Here is a 14362-nt window from a genome sequence, read left to right on the forward strand (position 1 = left end):
CACTGATGTTCACTGTTAGTCATCCAATCATTGCTAACTTTATACATGAAAATTGAAACAAAAAAGGCATTTAACACTTTGGCCAATGCTGTGTTTTCTGTGATTGTCTTTCCTTCACTGAGTAATGGGCCTACCTGTCCTTGGTCTTCCTCTGGCTTTTCATTTGGATTTGTAAAATGTTTTCTTGTTACACTTTATGTCCCTAGCTAGATGAATCTTATTTTTTGCCTTGGCCATTCAATTTTGTCCCTACATGCTTGTGGGTTTTTATTTATATTAATCCTCCATAATTTGACTTAGTTTGCACTTTTTTAATGACTCTTTTTAGAGTTTTGGGTTGTTGAAGATCTCCTGGTTAAGCCAGGGTGGTCTCTTACCATACTTCCTATCTTTCCTATGCACTGGGATAGTTTGCTCTTGTGCCCTTAATAAAGTTTCTTTGAAAAAACACAAACTCTCCGGAACCCTTTTTCCCCCTTCAGACTTGCTTCCCATGGGATCTTACCTACCAATTCTAGGAGTTTGCTAAAGTTTGCGTTCTTGAAGTCCATTGTCTTCATTCTGCTGTTTTCCCTCTTACCATTCCTTTGAATCATGAACTATCATTTCATGATCATTTTCTAAGATGCCTTTCACCTGCAAATTCTCAACCAGTTCCTCCAGTTTGTCAGAATCAAATCTAGAATCGCCTCTCCCCTAGTTGCTTTCTCCATCTTCATTCCAAAAACTTCATTTCAAAAGCTTATTAGATGATCACTGCCCTGCTGTATTTTCCCAAAAGATGTCTGGGTAGTGGTGATAGGGGATTTCAACTAAGTCCTGTGTTTTGGATGATTTTGTCAGTTGTTTAAAAAAGCCCCATCCACCTCTTTTTTTTGGTTAGGTGGTCTATGGTAGACACTTACCATGACATCACCCTGGGTATTTTTTACCCCTTTATCCAGAGACTTTCAACACGTCTGCCTCCCACTTCTACTTTATCCTCAGTGCAAGTGTATGTATCTTTGATATACAGGGCACCACCACCTCCCTTTTTCCCTGTCTGTCCTTCCAGAACAAGCTGTACACATCTATACAAATATTCCAATCCCACCAAGTTTCTGTGATGCCAATGATGTCATAATTGTGATTAATCACCAGTATTTTTAGTTGTATATTCCCCATATTTCTTGCATTAGTAAACAAACATCTAAGATGTTCATTAGGTTTCCCCTCTATATTCCTTCTAGTCTTTCCTTTGTCCCTGCTGTGACTGCCCGTTTTCTGCCCAGATTCCAACCTTTCACCCAGGTCTCTCTGTTTTGGACTTGCCTGTTAGCTTTTGTCTCCTACCATAAAACCTAGTTTAAAGCCCACCTCAGTAGGTTAGCCCATCTATATACAAAGATACTCTTCCACTTTCTTGAAGGTATCACTTTGAACATTCTTTACCTTTCAAAGTTGATCTAAGTGCCTTATGCTGCTTTGGAAAAAAAGGCAAAATTTATATAAACGTTCAGTATTAACTTTTATTTTTGTACCATATGTTGAAAAGCCTTCTTCCTATACTTATTAGATTTTTCTGTTGTGTAAACTCTAGATATAAGATGACAATATATTTCACAAATGTTGGCATTTGTTTTACAGTGAGGCTAAACTATCGTACAGTATATGGCTAAGAAACACGGATCAAAACTATCTGCTGTGTCCGTTGTATCACATTACAAAGTGCAGCTGCCAGTTGCATCTATTTTTGTCTTAGCAGCATATGACTATCCTTGCAAGAACAGATTACTCAAGTCACAGAATAAAGTTGAAATCTCATTCTATGCAGATATTATACTACATTTTACTATTCTAGCTTTACTGCTTGACTTCTTCCAAAGTAGGAGACTATTCACCACTATGACAGACTGTACCCCTTGTGACGGGTTCCCCCCAGGGTGCCACCTGGAACTGGGGTACCAATGAGCCCCTTAACCTACCAGGCAGTGCTCCCTCTCACACTGTACTGCTGTGACAAGCTACAAAGCCCTCCAGCCTGCACTTTCAGCAACATGCGTACAGGCAGGGACACACTCAGCTGCAGTTACAAGCAGGGTCTCTGACCAGCCCCTGCACGGAAAGCTACTCCCAGCTCCTCAGGTAAGTCCCCACTCTGGAGTATAAACCCAAAATTATACGGTCTTGCACTGCACAGAGAACTGTGCAGCATAAGCTCATAATATTTTCCCCCTCCCTCAATGTGTAGAGGAATATGCAACAGACTTCTGCCCCTGAGTTATGATTCCCACATACCTCAGTCCAATTCACTGGTTTAGATAAAGCAAAAACAAGTTTATTAACTACAAAAGATAAAGTGACAGCAAACAGATCAAAGCAGATTACCTAGCAAATAAACAAAAACTGCAAACTAAACTTAACATACTAAATAGATTGGCTATGAATAGCAGATTCTCCTCTTAAGAGATTATACAAGCAGGCTGCAGATTCTTAAGGGGCAAACTGCACTTGCTTTACAGTTTGGAATCCAGAGGTGTTTCACTCGCATGCTAAAAATCCCTTTAGCCTGGGTCCAGCACTTTCCCCAGTTCAGTCTGTGGTCCTCAGGTGTTTCCAGGAGTCCTTTTGTGTGAGGAGCAAAGAACCCCAGATGATGTCACTCCTTCCCTTATATAGCTTTTGCATATGGCGGAAACCCTTTGTTTCAAAACTTGGTTCCCAGACCAGTCTGTGGAAAAATACTGATATCCCAAGACAGAGTCTGGAGACATGTGGTCTCATCACATGTCCTTGTAGCAGCCATCACTCACAAGCTATTTGGAGTGTTCACAGGAAGGCTTGCCAGGAGGGAGATAAGCTTCTCCTAAGGCCTATTGTTTTTTCCTACTGGCCCATTGCCCTGGATAGGCCCTTTCCCACCCACTATCTAGACTGAAAGCATCTTGTCTAGTGGGCGTTACACAGACGTAACTACATTTGAAAAAACATATACACAGTCAATATTAATAACTTCAGATACAAAAATGATAAATGCATACAAATAGAATAATCATATTCAGCTAATCATAACTTTTCCAATGACACCTCACATGACTTATCTTGCATAAAATACATTATAATTATGTCAGAAAAATATCACTATGAAGACTATGGGGTGCAGTGTCACACCCCTATATTCACAAACTTTTACAGGACTGACAAATTTTGTACAAAATATGCTTTGTGAGGTATCATTTGAAAACTCAGTTTGCTGATCACCTAGATAAGTAGCCATTTTTTGGCAAGAAAAAGGATGTGAGCGAGAAATGTACATTTTGACAGTAACAGTTGGAGGTTCTCACGTAAACAGACTGGCAGTTGCCTGAACCCCAGCTGGAGAGGATTCTCAAAGAGAAGAAAAAGATACAAAAATGAGGAAGAGAAGAAACCACCCCTCTCCCTTATCACTACTCACAGCATCAAGAATGTCTGAAAGACAAAGGAAGTATCATTTAACTAGGGAAGTGGTCCTGGCTGAAGGAATCCAGCCAGACTGCTGTGAGCATATGAGGAGAGAAATCTTTTGCTTTAAATTCACTTAGCTTGTTAAGTTTGTTGCTAGTTGGCATTTTACCTTTTATTTCTTTGTAACCAATTCTGACTTATGCCTCATTACTTGTAATCAGTTAAAATCTATCTTTCTGTACTTAATAAACTTGTTTTATTTTATCTAAACCACTGTGTGTTTGGATTGAAGAGGTTGGAAACCACCCATTTGAGATAACAGGTTTGAGATAACATTATTTTCTATTAATGAAATGACAGACTTTCTATGAGCTTGTACTGCACAAAAGGAAAGAGCTGGGAAGTACAAGATGTATATTTCTGGGGACAAGTCTGGGACTGGGTATTTGCTAGTGTCACCCCAGAACAATTCAGGAGTGGTTGGCTGGAAGTACTGACATAACTCAGCTGGGAGTAATTTACACGCTAGAGGAAGTGTGTGAGCAAGGCCAGTGGTTGCTCTCATAGCGAAGCAGTGTAATAGACATCCCAGATTGGAGAATTGAGTTCAGCAATCCAGACTAACCTGGGGAATGTTACTAATGTCTTCTTCACTCATATATATATATATATATATATATATATATATATATATATATATATATATATATATATATAAATATATATATATATATATATATATATTTTAAGTGAAGTTATAAAACATACAGCCAAAATCTGTGGCCTATCTATCTACCATTTGACTTAGTATCCCCCTCTTGCAAATATTTATAGAAAAGTATACGATAACAACGGTCTGTATCTGGCTTGACTAATTTTAAATGAACTCAGTTCCACACGTCATTCTGACTGTTCCACAATTTACCTGTGTGACATTATTGACTTGAACTGGGACCGTACAGAACATTGTTGCAACCAAGGTCCTGTAGTGGCATCAAATCTTGTATAAAGGGGGTCAAATAAGGTGTCTAAAACAAGATTACGGTTTGGTGGTTATGATTATGCTATCTGTTTGCGTGTATCATTTTTGTATTTAAAGATATAAGTATTGGCTCTATACTGTCTGTATTTCAAACTTATGCTATGCTTCTGGATGACACCCCAGACAAGTTTGTGTCAGTTCTGCCTAGCCTGCTTGATGGCCCATTAAGGGCCATCAGCTATACAACTGACCCACTGAGAGAAGGCAGATACGCCTTGTGACTCAGCAAGGTATGCAGGGACATGCGTATGGACAGAACTCTGAGGTTTTTCCATGCCCTGTGATGGAATGCTTGTCTTTGGAACAAAGAAAGACAGACCACATGGCAAAAGAATATAAAAAGCTGCTGCAGCTCCTCCATCTTGTCTTCAAACCTGCTTCATAACTCTGGAGGAACTTTGTTACACTGAAACTTTGAACCAAGGACTGAAAGACCCATCCCAGCTGTGGATGTACTCCAGAGACTTGATTTGAACCTGCAGTTTATTCTATCACTGCAGAAGGAAATCAAGCCTGAACCAAGAACTTTGCCATTACACTGTATGTAACTGATTCCATTTAACCAATTCTAGCTCTCATCTATATCTTTTTCCTTTTATGAATAAATCTAGATTTTAGATTCTAAAGGATTGGCAACAGCGTGATTTGTGCGTAAGGTCCGATTTGTATATTGACCTGGGTCTGGGGCTTGGTCCTTTGGGATCGAGAGAACCTTTTTTCTTTTACTGGGGTATTGGTTTTCATAACCATCTGTCCCCATAATGAGTGGCACTGGTGGTGATACTGGGAAATTGGAGTGTCTAAGGGAATTGCTTGTGTGACTTGTGGTTAGCCAGTGGGGAAAACCAAAGTCTTCTCTGTCTGGCTGGTTTGGTTTGCCTTAAGAGGTGGAAAAACCCCAGTCTTGGGCTGTAACTGCCCTGCTTTAAGCAATTTGTCCTGAATTAGCACTCCCAGTTGGATCCTGCCAGAACCAGCATCGTTACAACCTGCTTGTAATTTTATATAATAAACTCTTCAGGGTAAGGCACTTGTTTGATACAGTTACCTATTGTACAGCTCAGTGTCCACTTGCTGAAGTATAAATAATGTTCTATAATTAACCTGAAGAACATGAAGCATAATCAAAGTTGTAGTTTACCTTCTGCTCTAGATTCTTGAGCACAAATCAACCTGTCCACATCTTATTACAACTTGTCTTAAACAAACCCATCAAATGACTAGATTCTCTGGTTTAGAAAATTACCAAGGGCAAGAAATGATTTTTCTATGAACAAGTCATCTTGCTAATATTAATTTCCCACACTGCTGTGCAGAAATATTTTGCATAGGAGAATAGAAACTCTGCAAGTTTCAACTCTCTCTTCCACTACAGAACATGGTCTGCAAACCCACAAAGAAGCTAATGGTTCCACTCCCTTAGCCTGTGGATTTCTGCTCATACCAAATCAATCATTGGCATTCTCTGGATCACAGTTTCAGTGGCACAAAAGGGAGCACAGGATTTTTATTCTGTAGTCACTGGGAAAACTAGCTGCATGTCACTGCCTGGTAGTTTAAAAATGGTGGCCTTCCATCTATGACCCAGAAGATAATGATGATGTGGAGGGACTCTTATTTTCCCAACTAGGGAGAGACATTTTAGCTGCCCCATTAACCTTGGCATGACGTTCTCAAAATACATGGCAATGACAGACTGGATAATACTAAATAATCAAGAATGGAGTAAGAAAGAAAAATAATTCACTAAGAAATAATTATTTCCAACTGCCAAAATATTTAAACAATGGGTTCTAAATGTGGCACCAGATGGAAAAAAGTTACAATAGGATCCATAAATAAGCTGCAACTTTGGAAAGTTATGGACAAATAAAAAAATCCCCAGAATGTACACTGAAATATCCTCACATGGAAAGCATATATCAAATACTAGTAGTTTACTCAACATAAAACGGGGATGATATTAAGTCTTATAGTAAAATATTGAAAATAAATATGCTGTATCGTGTGATATAAGGTGCTTCTATTAGGTCGTGAGCTAAAAAATGGAAAAAAGGAAGATATCCATCTAGTTGATGAGAAGAGATAAAAATATTGTATAAAGGAATGAAAGATATATGCATTACTGCAGTTTGCTTTATTCATGCATATGGCCACATTACTTCACATGGTCACTGTGAAAGACTCCAGCTGTGGTCTGAGAAGCAAGAAACCAGTCTATCTTTCTTGGGAGCGTATAATGAGACCTCTCTACAGTACAGGACCAAATCCTGTCTGCATCTTGCAGCCCTCAGCAAGTGAGCTGTGCTCTGGGCAGATTCTGGGCATCTAAGGGAGAAGGATTCCTTCTCCTCCTCTAAGCAGAGTGACCAGTCTGCAGTTGCTGATGCAGCAGAGCCCTCTAGCTCCCCCCTTTTGTTTGATCCTGCTCCCATTTCAAGCCAATGGAAATTTTGCCACTCATTTCAACGATAGCAACATCCAGTTCCATTGTGTCAGAAACTGTTAGTTGACTTTGTTTCTTGGATATTATGGATTAAGCAAGTTGATAGAGATGCATTTTCTAAAATATGGAAACTACATTTGAACTGAATACATTTAGCTTATAACAAGCTCCCAGTTCATTATGGATAATGTGTGAAGTCTGCAGCATAAGAAATGCAAATATACGCCCTGCAAATATATATGCTTTTTTGGTTTGCTTTTATAAATTTAATCTAATTTGTATTATGCTTTCAGTGGACATAAGAGAAATTATCATAGATATATTTTAAGAAATTGTAACCCAATAGGAAACATTCCGAGCAATGGAGGTCAAATGGTATCCTTCAACATAACCATTTAGGACAAATCTAAAGACCTTTTCAATTTCCTTCTTTCATCAGATATGGTCAGATGATTATTATGTTTGTCATCTGCAATAACCTCTCACCTAATTCATATCTGAAACCATGAGCTGTCATTTTTTGACAAAGTAAGTTTCAGTAAATAAGCAATCACTTTTATATGGTGCATCAAAATGCCATTTGTTGATCTGGACGTATCATTTTGTAGAAACATTTACAAGAGTATGGATCTGTTCTGCAAAGGTGTGTTATTGTGATGCGGGGGAGGGGGAGGAGTTCTTGCCACATTTGCCCTTTCTCCTCAAAAAAAGGCAAATATGTAAACATGTACCCTGATTTATATGCTGATCAAAAATGGGAGACTAAAAAGAGACATAGGTAGCTTCCTAACAACCCATCAAGATGGAATATTTTATATACCTCTCTTCCCTCCTTAACCACAAGAACTGCAAACAAATAAATATTCTCATTTTTGTAGCTTCTTAGCAGTATAAATCTGTTCCATAGCCACTTCTATTTGTTACTTTTCTAGCCTAATAGTTGCCTTTGAAACCAGCTATTAGTATCTGGCAGGAAACAAACCCAGCAACACTTCTTCAGTACCTTGCAGCAATGTTACCTGAATTCAACCAAGAAAGTGACGTTTTTAGGGAAATGACAGAATGTCCCAGATAAGTCTTTATGGACATTCCAATTGTCTAAAGAACAGGTGCAAGATATATACATATATATACATATTTTGCCAACAGAAGGTATAAAAAAATCATCGCAAATCACATTTCTGCTGGGGTTTGAGGAAAACAACACGTAAAATATTTCATATTTTAGCCTTGAGTTATTTTCATCCCATTTTCCACTGTACTTGACAGAATAAAAAGGTGCAATCTATCCTACCACCTTCAAGCCCAATCCTAAAATAAATTGCTGCCCCAATAAACTTCAAAAACAGGATCTCTTAGATTTATTTCCGAGTAGCAGCCGTGTTAGTCTGTATTCGCAAAAAGAAAAGGAGTGCTAGTGACACCTTAGAGACTAATAAATTTATTTGAGCATAAGCTTTCGTGAGCTACGGCTCACTTCATGGGATGCATTCAGTGGAAAATACAGTGGGGAGATTTATATACATAGAGAACATGAAACAATGGGTGTTACCAGACACACTGCAAGGAAAGTGATCAGGTAAGGTGAGCTATTACCAGCGGGGGGGAAGGCGGGAGAGGGTGCAGAATGGCCCACCTTGGTTATCACTACAAAGGGTTTTCTCCCCCCCGCTCTCCTGCTGGTATTAGCTCATCTTAAGTGATCACTCTCCTTACAGTGTGTATGGTAACACCCATTGTTTCATGTTGTCTGTGTATATAAATCTCCCCACTATATTTTCCACTGAATGCATCCGATGAAGTGAGCCGTAGCTCACGAAAGCTTATGCTCAAATAAATTTGTTAGTCTCGAAGGTGCCACAAGTACTCCTTTTCTTAAATTTATGTTCAAATCACATTCAAAATTATTTTAGATAAGCGAAGGGGAGCTGTAACCAACTCTGTATCATTTCACGCTCGATAATATGTTATGGTTCAAATGTAATAACTCATTTGAAGGAGTTTGCATCTCTTACTAGGTTACCAACACCTGCATACCAATCATACTCGCATGTGTCTTTTCAGAAAGCGGGTGTTTGAGGAAGGAGTCAAGTGGTTCATGCATGAGTATACCCTAACTATTAGGAGTTCTAACTCCTGCCTGCTGCAAAGAGAGCTACAGCTGCTTGCCTTCTGGGTTAATTTTCTAGACCAGCAGTTCTCAAACTTTAGCAACCCGAGGACCACCATTTTGATTTTACAATGTTCATGGACCCCCAAGCCCACCTGTCAGCCCCAGGCCCTGCCCCTACTCCACCCCTTCCCCCAAGGCCCCACCCCTGCCCTACCTCTTTCTACCCCCTCCCCGAGCACACCCCATCCGCGCTCCTCCTCCTCCCTCCCAGTGCCTCCTGCATGCTGCCGAACAGCTGTTCCCCAGCATGCAGGAGGCACTGGAAGGGATGGCAAGGGGTTAATCAGCAGGGTCAGTGGCCCTGGGCATGATTCCATCCCCTCCCCCTCCCTTCCAGAGCCTCCTGCACACTGCTGAACAGCTGTTCCCTGGCATGCAGGATGCGCTGGGAGGAAATAGGAGGAGTTGATCAGCAGGGCCTGCGGATCCCCTGGAGTACCCTCTGTGGACTCCAGTTTGATAAACGCTGTTCTAGACAATGGAAACAGCAGCAGAAGGAAATCATGAAGAAAATGTTACAATGCAGACTACAGCACTGGAAAATAGGTACAACTGAATATTTTATGCTGGTCTTAGTAAATCACTTTTAGGTGCTGTCAGAAATTGTGCTGTCAGAAATTGTGCTTATGAACGTTCTTCTTCTAAACATCACCCATTTCTCTCCTAACCAAGGGCTGTTTTTACACTAAACTTCTAATGATTTGATGCTTTCCTACTAATTAACATTCCCACTGATTTCTGGCACCATTATAATCAAGTTAGTGTTTCCATTATAATTTGTTATTATCCAGTACAGCACCATACTTTATTGAGTAAATAATATACACACTTTTAAGAGTTCCTAATTTCATTTCAGTTATGGACTATGGGGTTTATGAAGAGCTGCACCAATCTACTGAACACACATTTTCTTGGGATAATTCCCCAATTAAGTATTCTAAGGACTTCCTTAAAAAATGTAATTCACAATTAAGGCGGATACGATTCCTCTAATATCACCCTCTTATGCCCAACTACTGCAGCTGGCATGATATTCAAGCAGGGATTCCAGCACCAGCGGAGGGACTTTACATGCAAAATTAGTTCAGTCCTCTGGGCATACTGGACTTTTCAGAAATACGAACTAGTCCAATCATATGACTTTAAAAAAGGTCACAATCTCACATGACAAACTGCAGTATTGTTGCAGAATCCTTCCAGATCTTGATTTCTATTTTCTCTTCCAAGGATTTTAGAAATTTACTGGGGATAAGGCACCTGACTGGGACTCTGAACACCTTGATTCTAGTTCTAGCTCTGCCAGTGTTGTGTGATCTTGGGCAAAACCATCTATCATTCTGTGCCTCTATTTCCCCTCCCACCCTTTGTGTGTCCTGATCAATTTACACTGTAAGCTTCTGGGCACGGTCCATTTCTCACTATGTGTTTATACAATGCCTACTACAATTAAGCTTGATCTCAGTTGGGACCACAAGACACTATCAGAACACAAATAATAATTAAAACATTATTTTCTGTTCTAAAAAATGGTGAGCTTTTAAATGCAGAGGAGTAGACTTCTCCCTCCACACAAAAGGAATCCAAAATGAATGCCTGGAATAAAGTGTGCTTGATTTGTAAAATCTGTGATGCAAGATCTTCCAACATTTCTAACTCCATCGTGTCAGCCCTAACTACAAAGTTTTCTGTTACTTGTTTATTTAAACCAAGCCTTTTTATTTATGCAGAGGAAACCATCAAATGGCCTAGAATAGTCTCAACCAATTACGTCATTCATCCGTGTACTGTACTCACTTATCTGATGACTCTGAAACCATCTCAACTTCTTGCAGATCTCTCAAAATATCCGAACTGGAGCTGAAAGGATAATATAAAAAAACCTTTTACACTATATAAGCAATCCTTGACTATTATCCAGCACTCCACTTTCAATAATAAATTCATTCTCATGGAACTTATTATAGATCCCCAATTCTCAGGGTGATTCTTAGCTGACTGAGGCTCCAGCATAGGTTAGTGAAGTTAAAGGACCACACACCAGCTGAGCATAGCCAGAATGCAGTATGTTCTGGCCACTTCCCCTTCCCACTTCCTGAACCAGAGATCAGTGTGCAAGCAGGGACGAAGAATCAGCCACATTGGTGGAATTCTCAGCTGGCCAGATCCAACTGCTTTCCCTCTTCCTTGCACCAATCACATAGTACAATGGGGAGGGGCACATATTAGAATAGAGAAACTGGCCCTTTAGTTGTCATTTAGGTTAGCATCAATGAAATAAAGACTCACATGTATTCTGTGAGCACTACCATGGAGGCGGTTAAACATGACAGCCACAAGATTAACGAGTCTCTGAAGATGAGCATAGTAATCCTTGTCTATTTACAGTGACCATCGTGCATGAACAGTTTGACCAGGCAGATTTTAATATAAAGAGATTGTGTCTAGTTTGTTTTCAAAGATAAATATTTTCCTGTCAATTTTTCTGTCAAACTTTTGATAGCAGAATACCAAAATGTCAATTTCTTTATAAAATGTATCACCTCTGTTGAAGAACTACAAATTAAGCGTAAAAAACCCTATCATACTGAACTGCCATATTCCAAACAATAAACCAATGTACTGTCATTTTGGCTTAACTCCACTCCTTGTCCAGCTCTCTTAATCATTTCACAGGATTTTTTCAAGGGTAGGGAACCTGTTCGTGTTATAGTGAACAAACTCTCCAAGCACCAAAATCATGTAACATCATTAAAGAGAAAAGCTTTTAAAAAAAATAATTTCAATATATTGGATCAAAAATATAAAAGCACAAATAAGAGAAAAAATGAAAAAAAACCTGTTCAGACTAACAGATGATAAATGTCAGAGTGTCGTACAATTAATCACATCATGGCCACTGTGAAAGCAAAAACATGCTGCTTTTGTGGAGCATCACAAATTTTATTTCCCAGTGACTCCCATCTGAACCTCGTCTTTCCAATCTCCAGCTGATTCCTTCATTCCCAACGTTCATATTGCCACTGCATCTGCTCCTTCTGGCCAAACAAATAATCCACTTTATATTTTCTCCTGCCTGCCAACTGCTGCTCCAACACCTCCTCTTGCTCCGTTTCCAACCCTCTCCAGGTTTCCCAATGCGCCTAATCTAAGCCAGTTCTCCCCTGCCTTCTACAACCTCTTACACTCCACACAGCACCAGGATAGAATCTCAATGAGATAGAGTGTCATATTTTTAAAAATAATTAGAATGACTGTGCTAGTGTGCGGCCTGTATATGTGGCTGGGAATCTGTATCAGAAGTTCCTAAATCCCAGTGCAATGCTTAATATACTAGGCAACACTGTCCCAGTCAGTGCTCGAATCAAACATATATCCTTTTCTGACTTCCCTTTTAAAAATTACAATAAAAGGCAAGAGACATGTACGTAAAATTAGAATCTGTTCATCCATTACCAATTCTTTTCTTCTTGCTGCTTATTCCTCCGCTGAAAGTACAATCCTTGATTGCAAAGATTACGATTAGTTGCTGTAGAGATAATTGTGAAATCACTAAAAGGATTAGGATTTCAGAGGAGAAATAAACTACCAAAATCAGATTAAGTGCTATGGAGCAGTGAGACTTCTTATGCAAATATGCCTGCCGTGTTATCGTAGAAAGCTTGGGATATTACCTTACCCACTTTGTGTGTCTGTGCAAACGTGCTCAGTCATAATGATAAAAAGGGAAGATAAAAAGCAGAACCAATGGAGGTATACAGACAAAATGATTTCAAAGCAGAATGGGTTTTCAAAGTTTCCTGCGAAGCATTAGACTTTTTCCAGTGGTTCCTTTGGATCATTTGTGAACCACTGAATAAAGAATCTGTAATTAACAAATAATATAAAACATATAGACATACCATTATCTGAAATTAAGAGCAGTGATTGTGATTATGGGGTAAGTTTCTCCCTCATGCACCAATGCTGGGTGATAGGGCTCGGCACAAGAGGGCTCCATTGGGGCCAGTGGGAAGGAATTCTGTTTCCCCCACAGGATGCAGAATGGGAAAAGAGCTGCTCCATGACTACCTGGGATCTCCACTTGAGTTGCATCTGGCTTACAAATGGACACTTGCCTGGTGGGCTCAGTAACTCTCCATGCATCTGACAAAGTGGGTTCTAGCCCACGAAAGTTTATGCCCAAATAAATTTGTTAGTCTCTAAGGTGCCACAAGGACTCCGCGTTGTTTTTACTGATACAGACTAACATGGCTACTACTCTGAAACCTGTCTCCAGATTAAGCTTCAGCATTCTAAACAAGCTCCAAAGGCTGTTGTGTGAGTTCAAATGTATACAATCAGTAACATGGCTACATAAACATAAACCACGCAACTGATAGCCGTGAATGACCAAGACTCTTCCCTCCCCAAAACAAACAAATGTCTGACACCGCCTCCAATTCCATCCTTCCCACAAGTGGGAAAGTTAAGAGGAGAGGAATGATTTAACGTGACCTATGTAGAATTCACTTGTGTTACTCTAAGTTCCAATTCAGCAAAGCACTTAAGCACATGCTTAACTGTAAGCACGAGCAATCCCTGAATTCTGAATGTGACTACTCATGCTTAAACACTCTGTTGAATCGGGTATTGAAACATCAGCCCTGCCACAGAGCACCAGCATATTGTACCAGCTAAGAGCTGCAGAAACAAATGGACTATGATTTTATAAAAAGAAAAGGAGGACTTGTGGCACCTTAGAGACTAACCAATTTATTTGAGCATAAGCTTTCGTGAGCTACAGCTCACTTCATCGGATGCATACTGGGCACAGCCTGTGCCCAGTATGCATCCGATGAAGTGAGCTGTAGCTCACGAAAGCTTATGCTCAAATAAATTGGTTAGTCTCTAAGGTGCCACAAGTCCTCCTTTTCTTTTTGCGAATACAGACTAATACGGCTGTTACTCTGAAACCTATGATTTTATAGTGAATTCAACACTCAGGGGCTGGGGAGAAAATAATTGGTTTCTTACTGTGCAATAATTAAACTAATCTGAGCAAGTTAACTAAAGTAAAAAGATACATCAGAGCTCCTAAAAAAAAAGAAAAAGTTAATTTGCCATGTCCTTTAGCCCCATAACAAATAAGCATACTTAAACAAAAAAAATGAACAACAAAGTAATTGTTGCCTGTCATATATTCACTTCACTGTGCATAGGTAATTTAAGGATCTCAGATCATTCTGGGTATGTGGGATCTTAAATGCTGTAAATGTCCAGGCACAACAGAGCTCAT

At 39.6% G+C, this 14362-nt stretch overlaps 1 protein-coding gene across 4 annotated transcripts in view; it reads right to left on the reverse strand.

Annotated features, from left to right (window-relative positions):
• The window catches only part of RAD18 (RAD18 E3 ubiquitin protein ligase), a 112983-nt gene that overhangs the window by 17302 nt on the left and 81319 nt on the right, over positions 1 to 14362 (reverse strand). For 3 of the 4 annotated variants that reach the window (XM_084634427.1, XM_084634428.1, XM_084634426.1), the window contains exon 12: positions 10882 to 10944. The exons of the other annotated variant lie outside the window; for it this stretch is intronic. In XM_084634427.1, the coding sequence (XP_084490553.1) occupies positions 10882 to 10944 (63 nt within the window). The remainder of the gene's footprint in view (positions 1 to 10881; positions 10945 to 14362) is intronic. 4 annotated transcript variants of the gene reach the window in all.

Source organism: Lepidochelys olivacea (genome assembly GCF_965140295.1).
Source record: "Lepidochelys olivacea isolate rLepOli2 genome assembly, chromosome: 7".
NCBI classification, from domain to species: domain Eukaryota; kingdom Metazoa; phylum Chordata; order Testudines; family Cheloniidae; genus Lepidochelys; species Lepidochelys olivacea.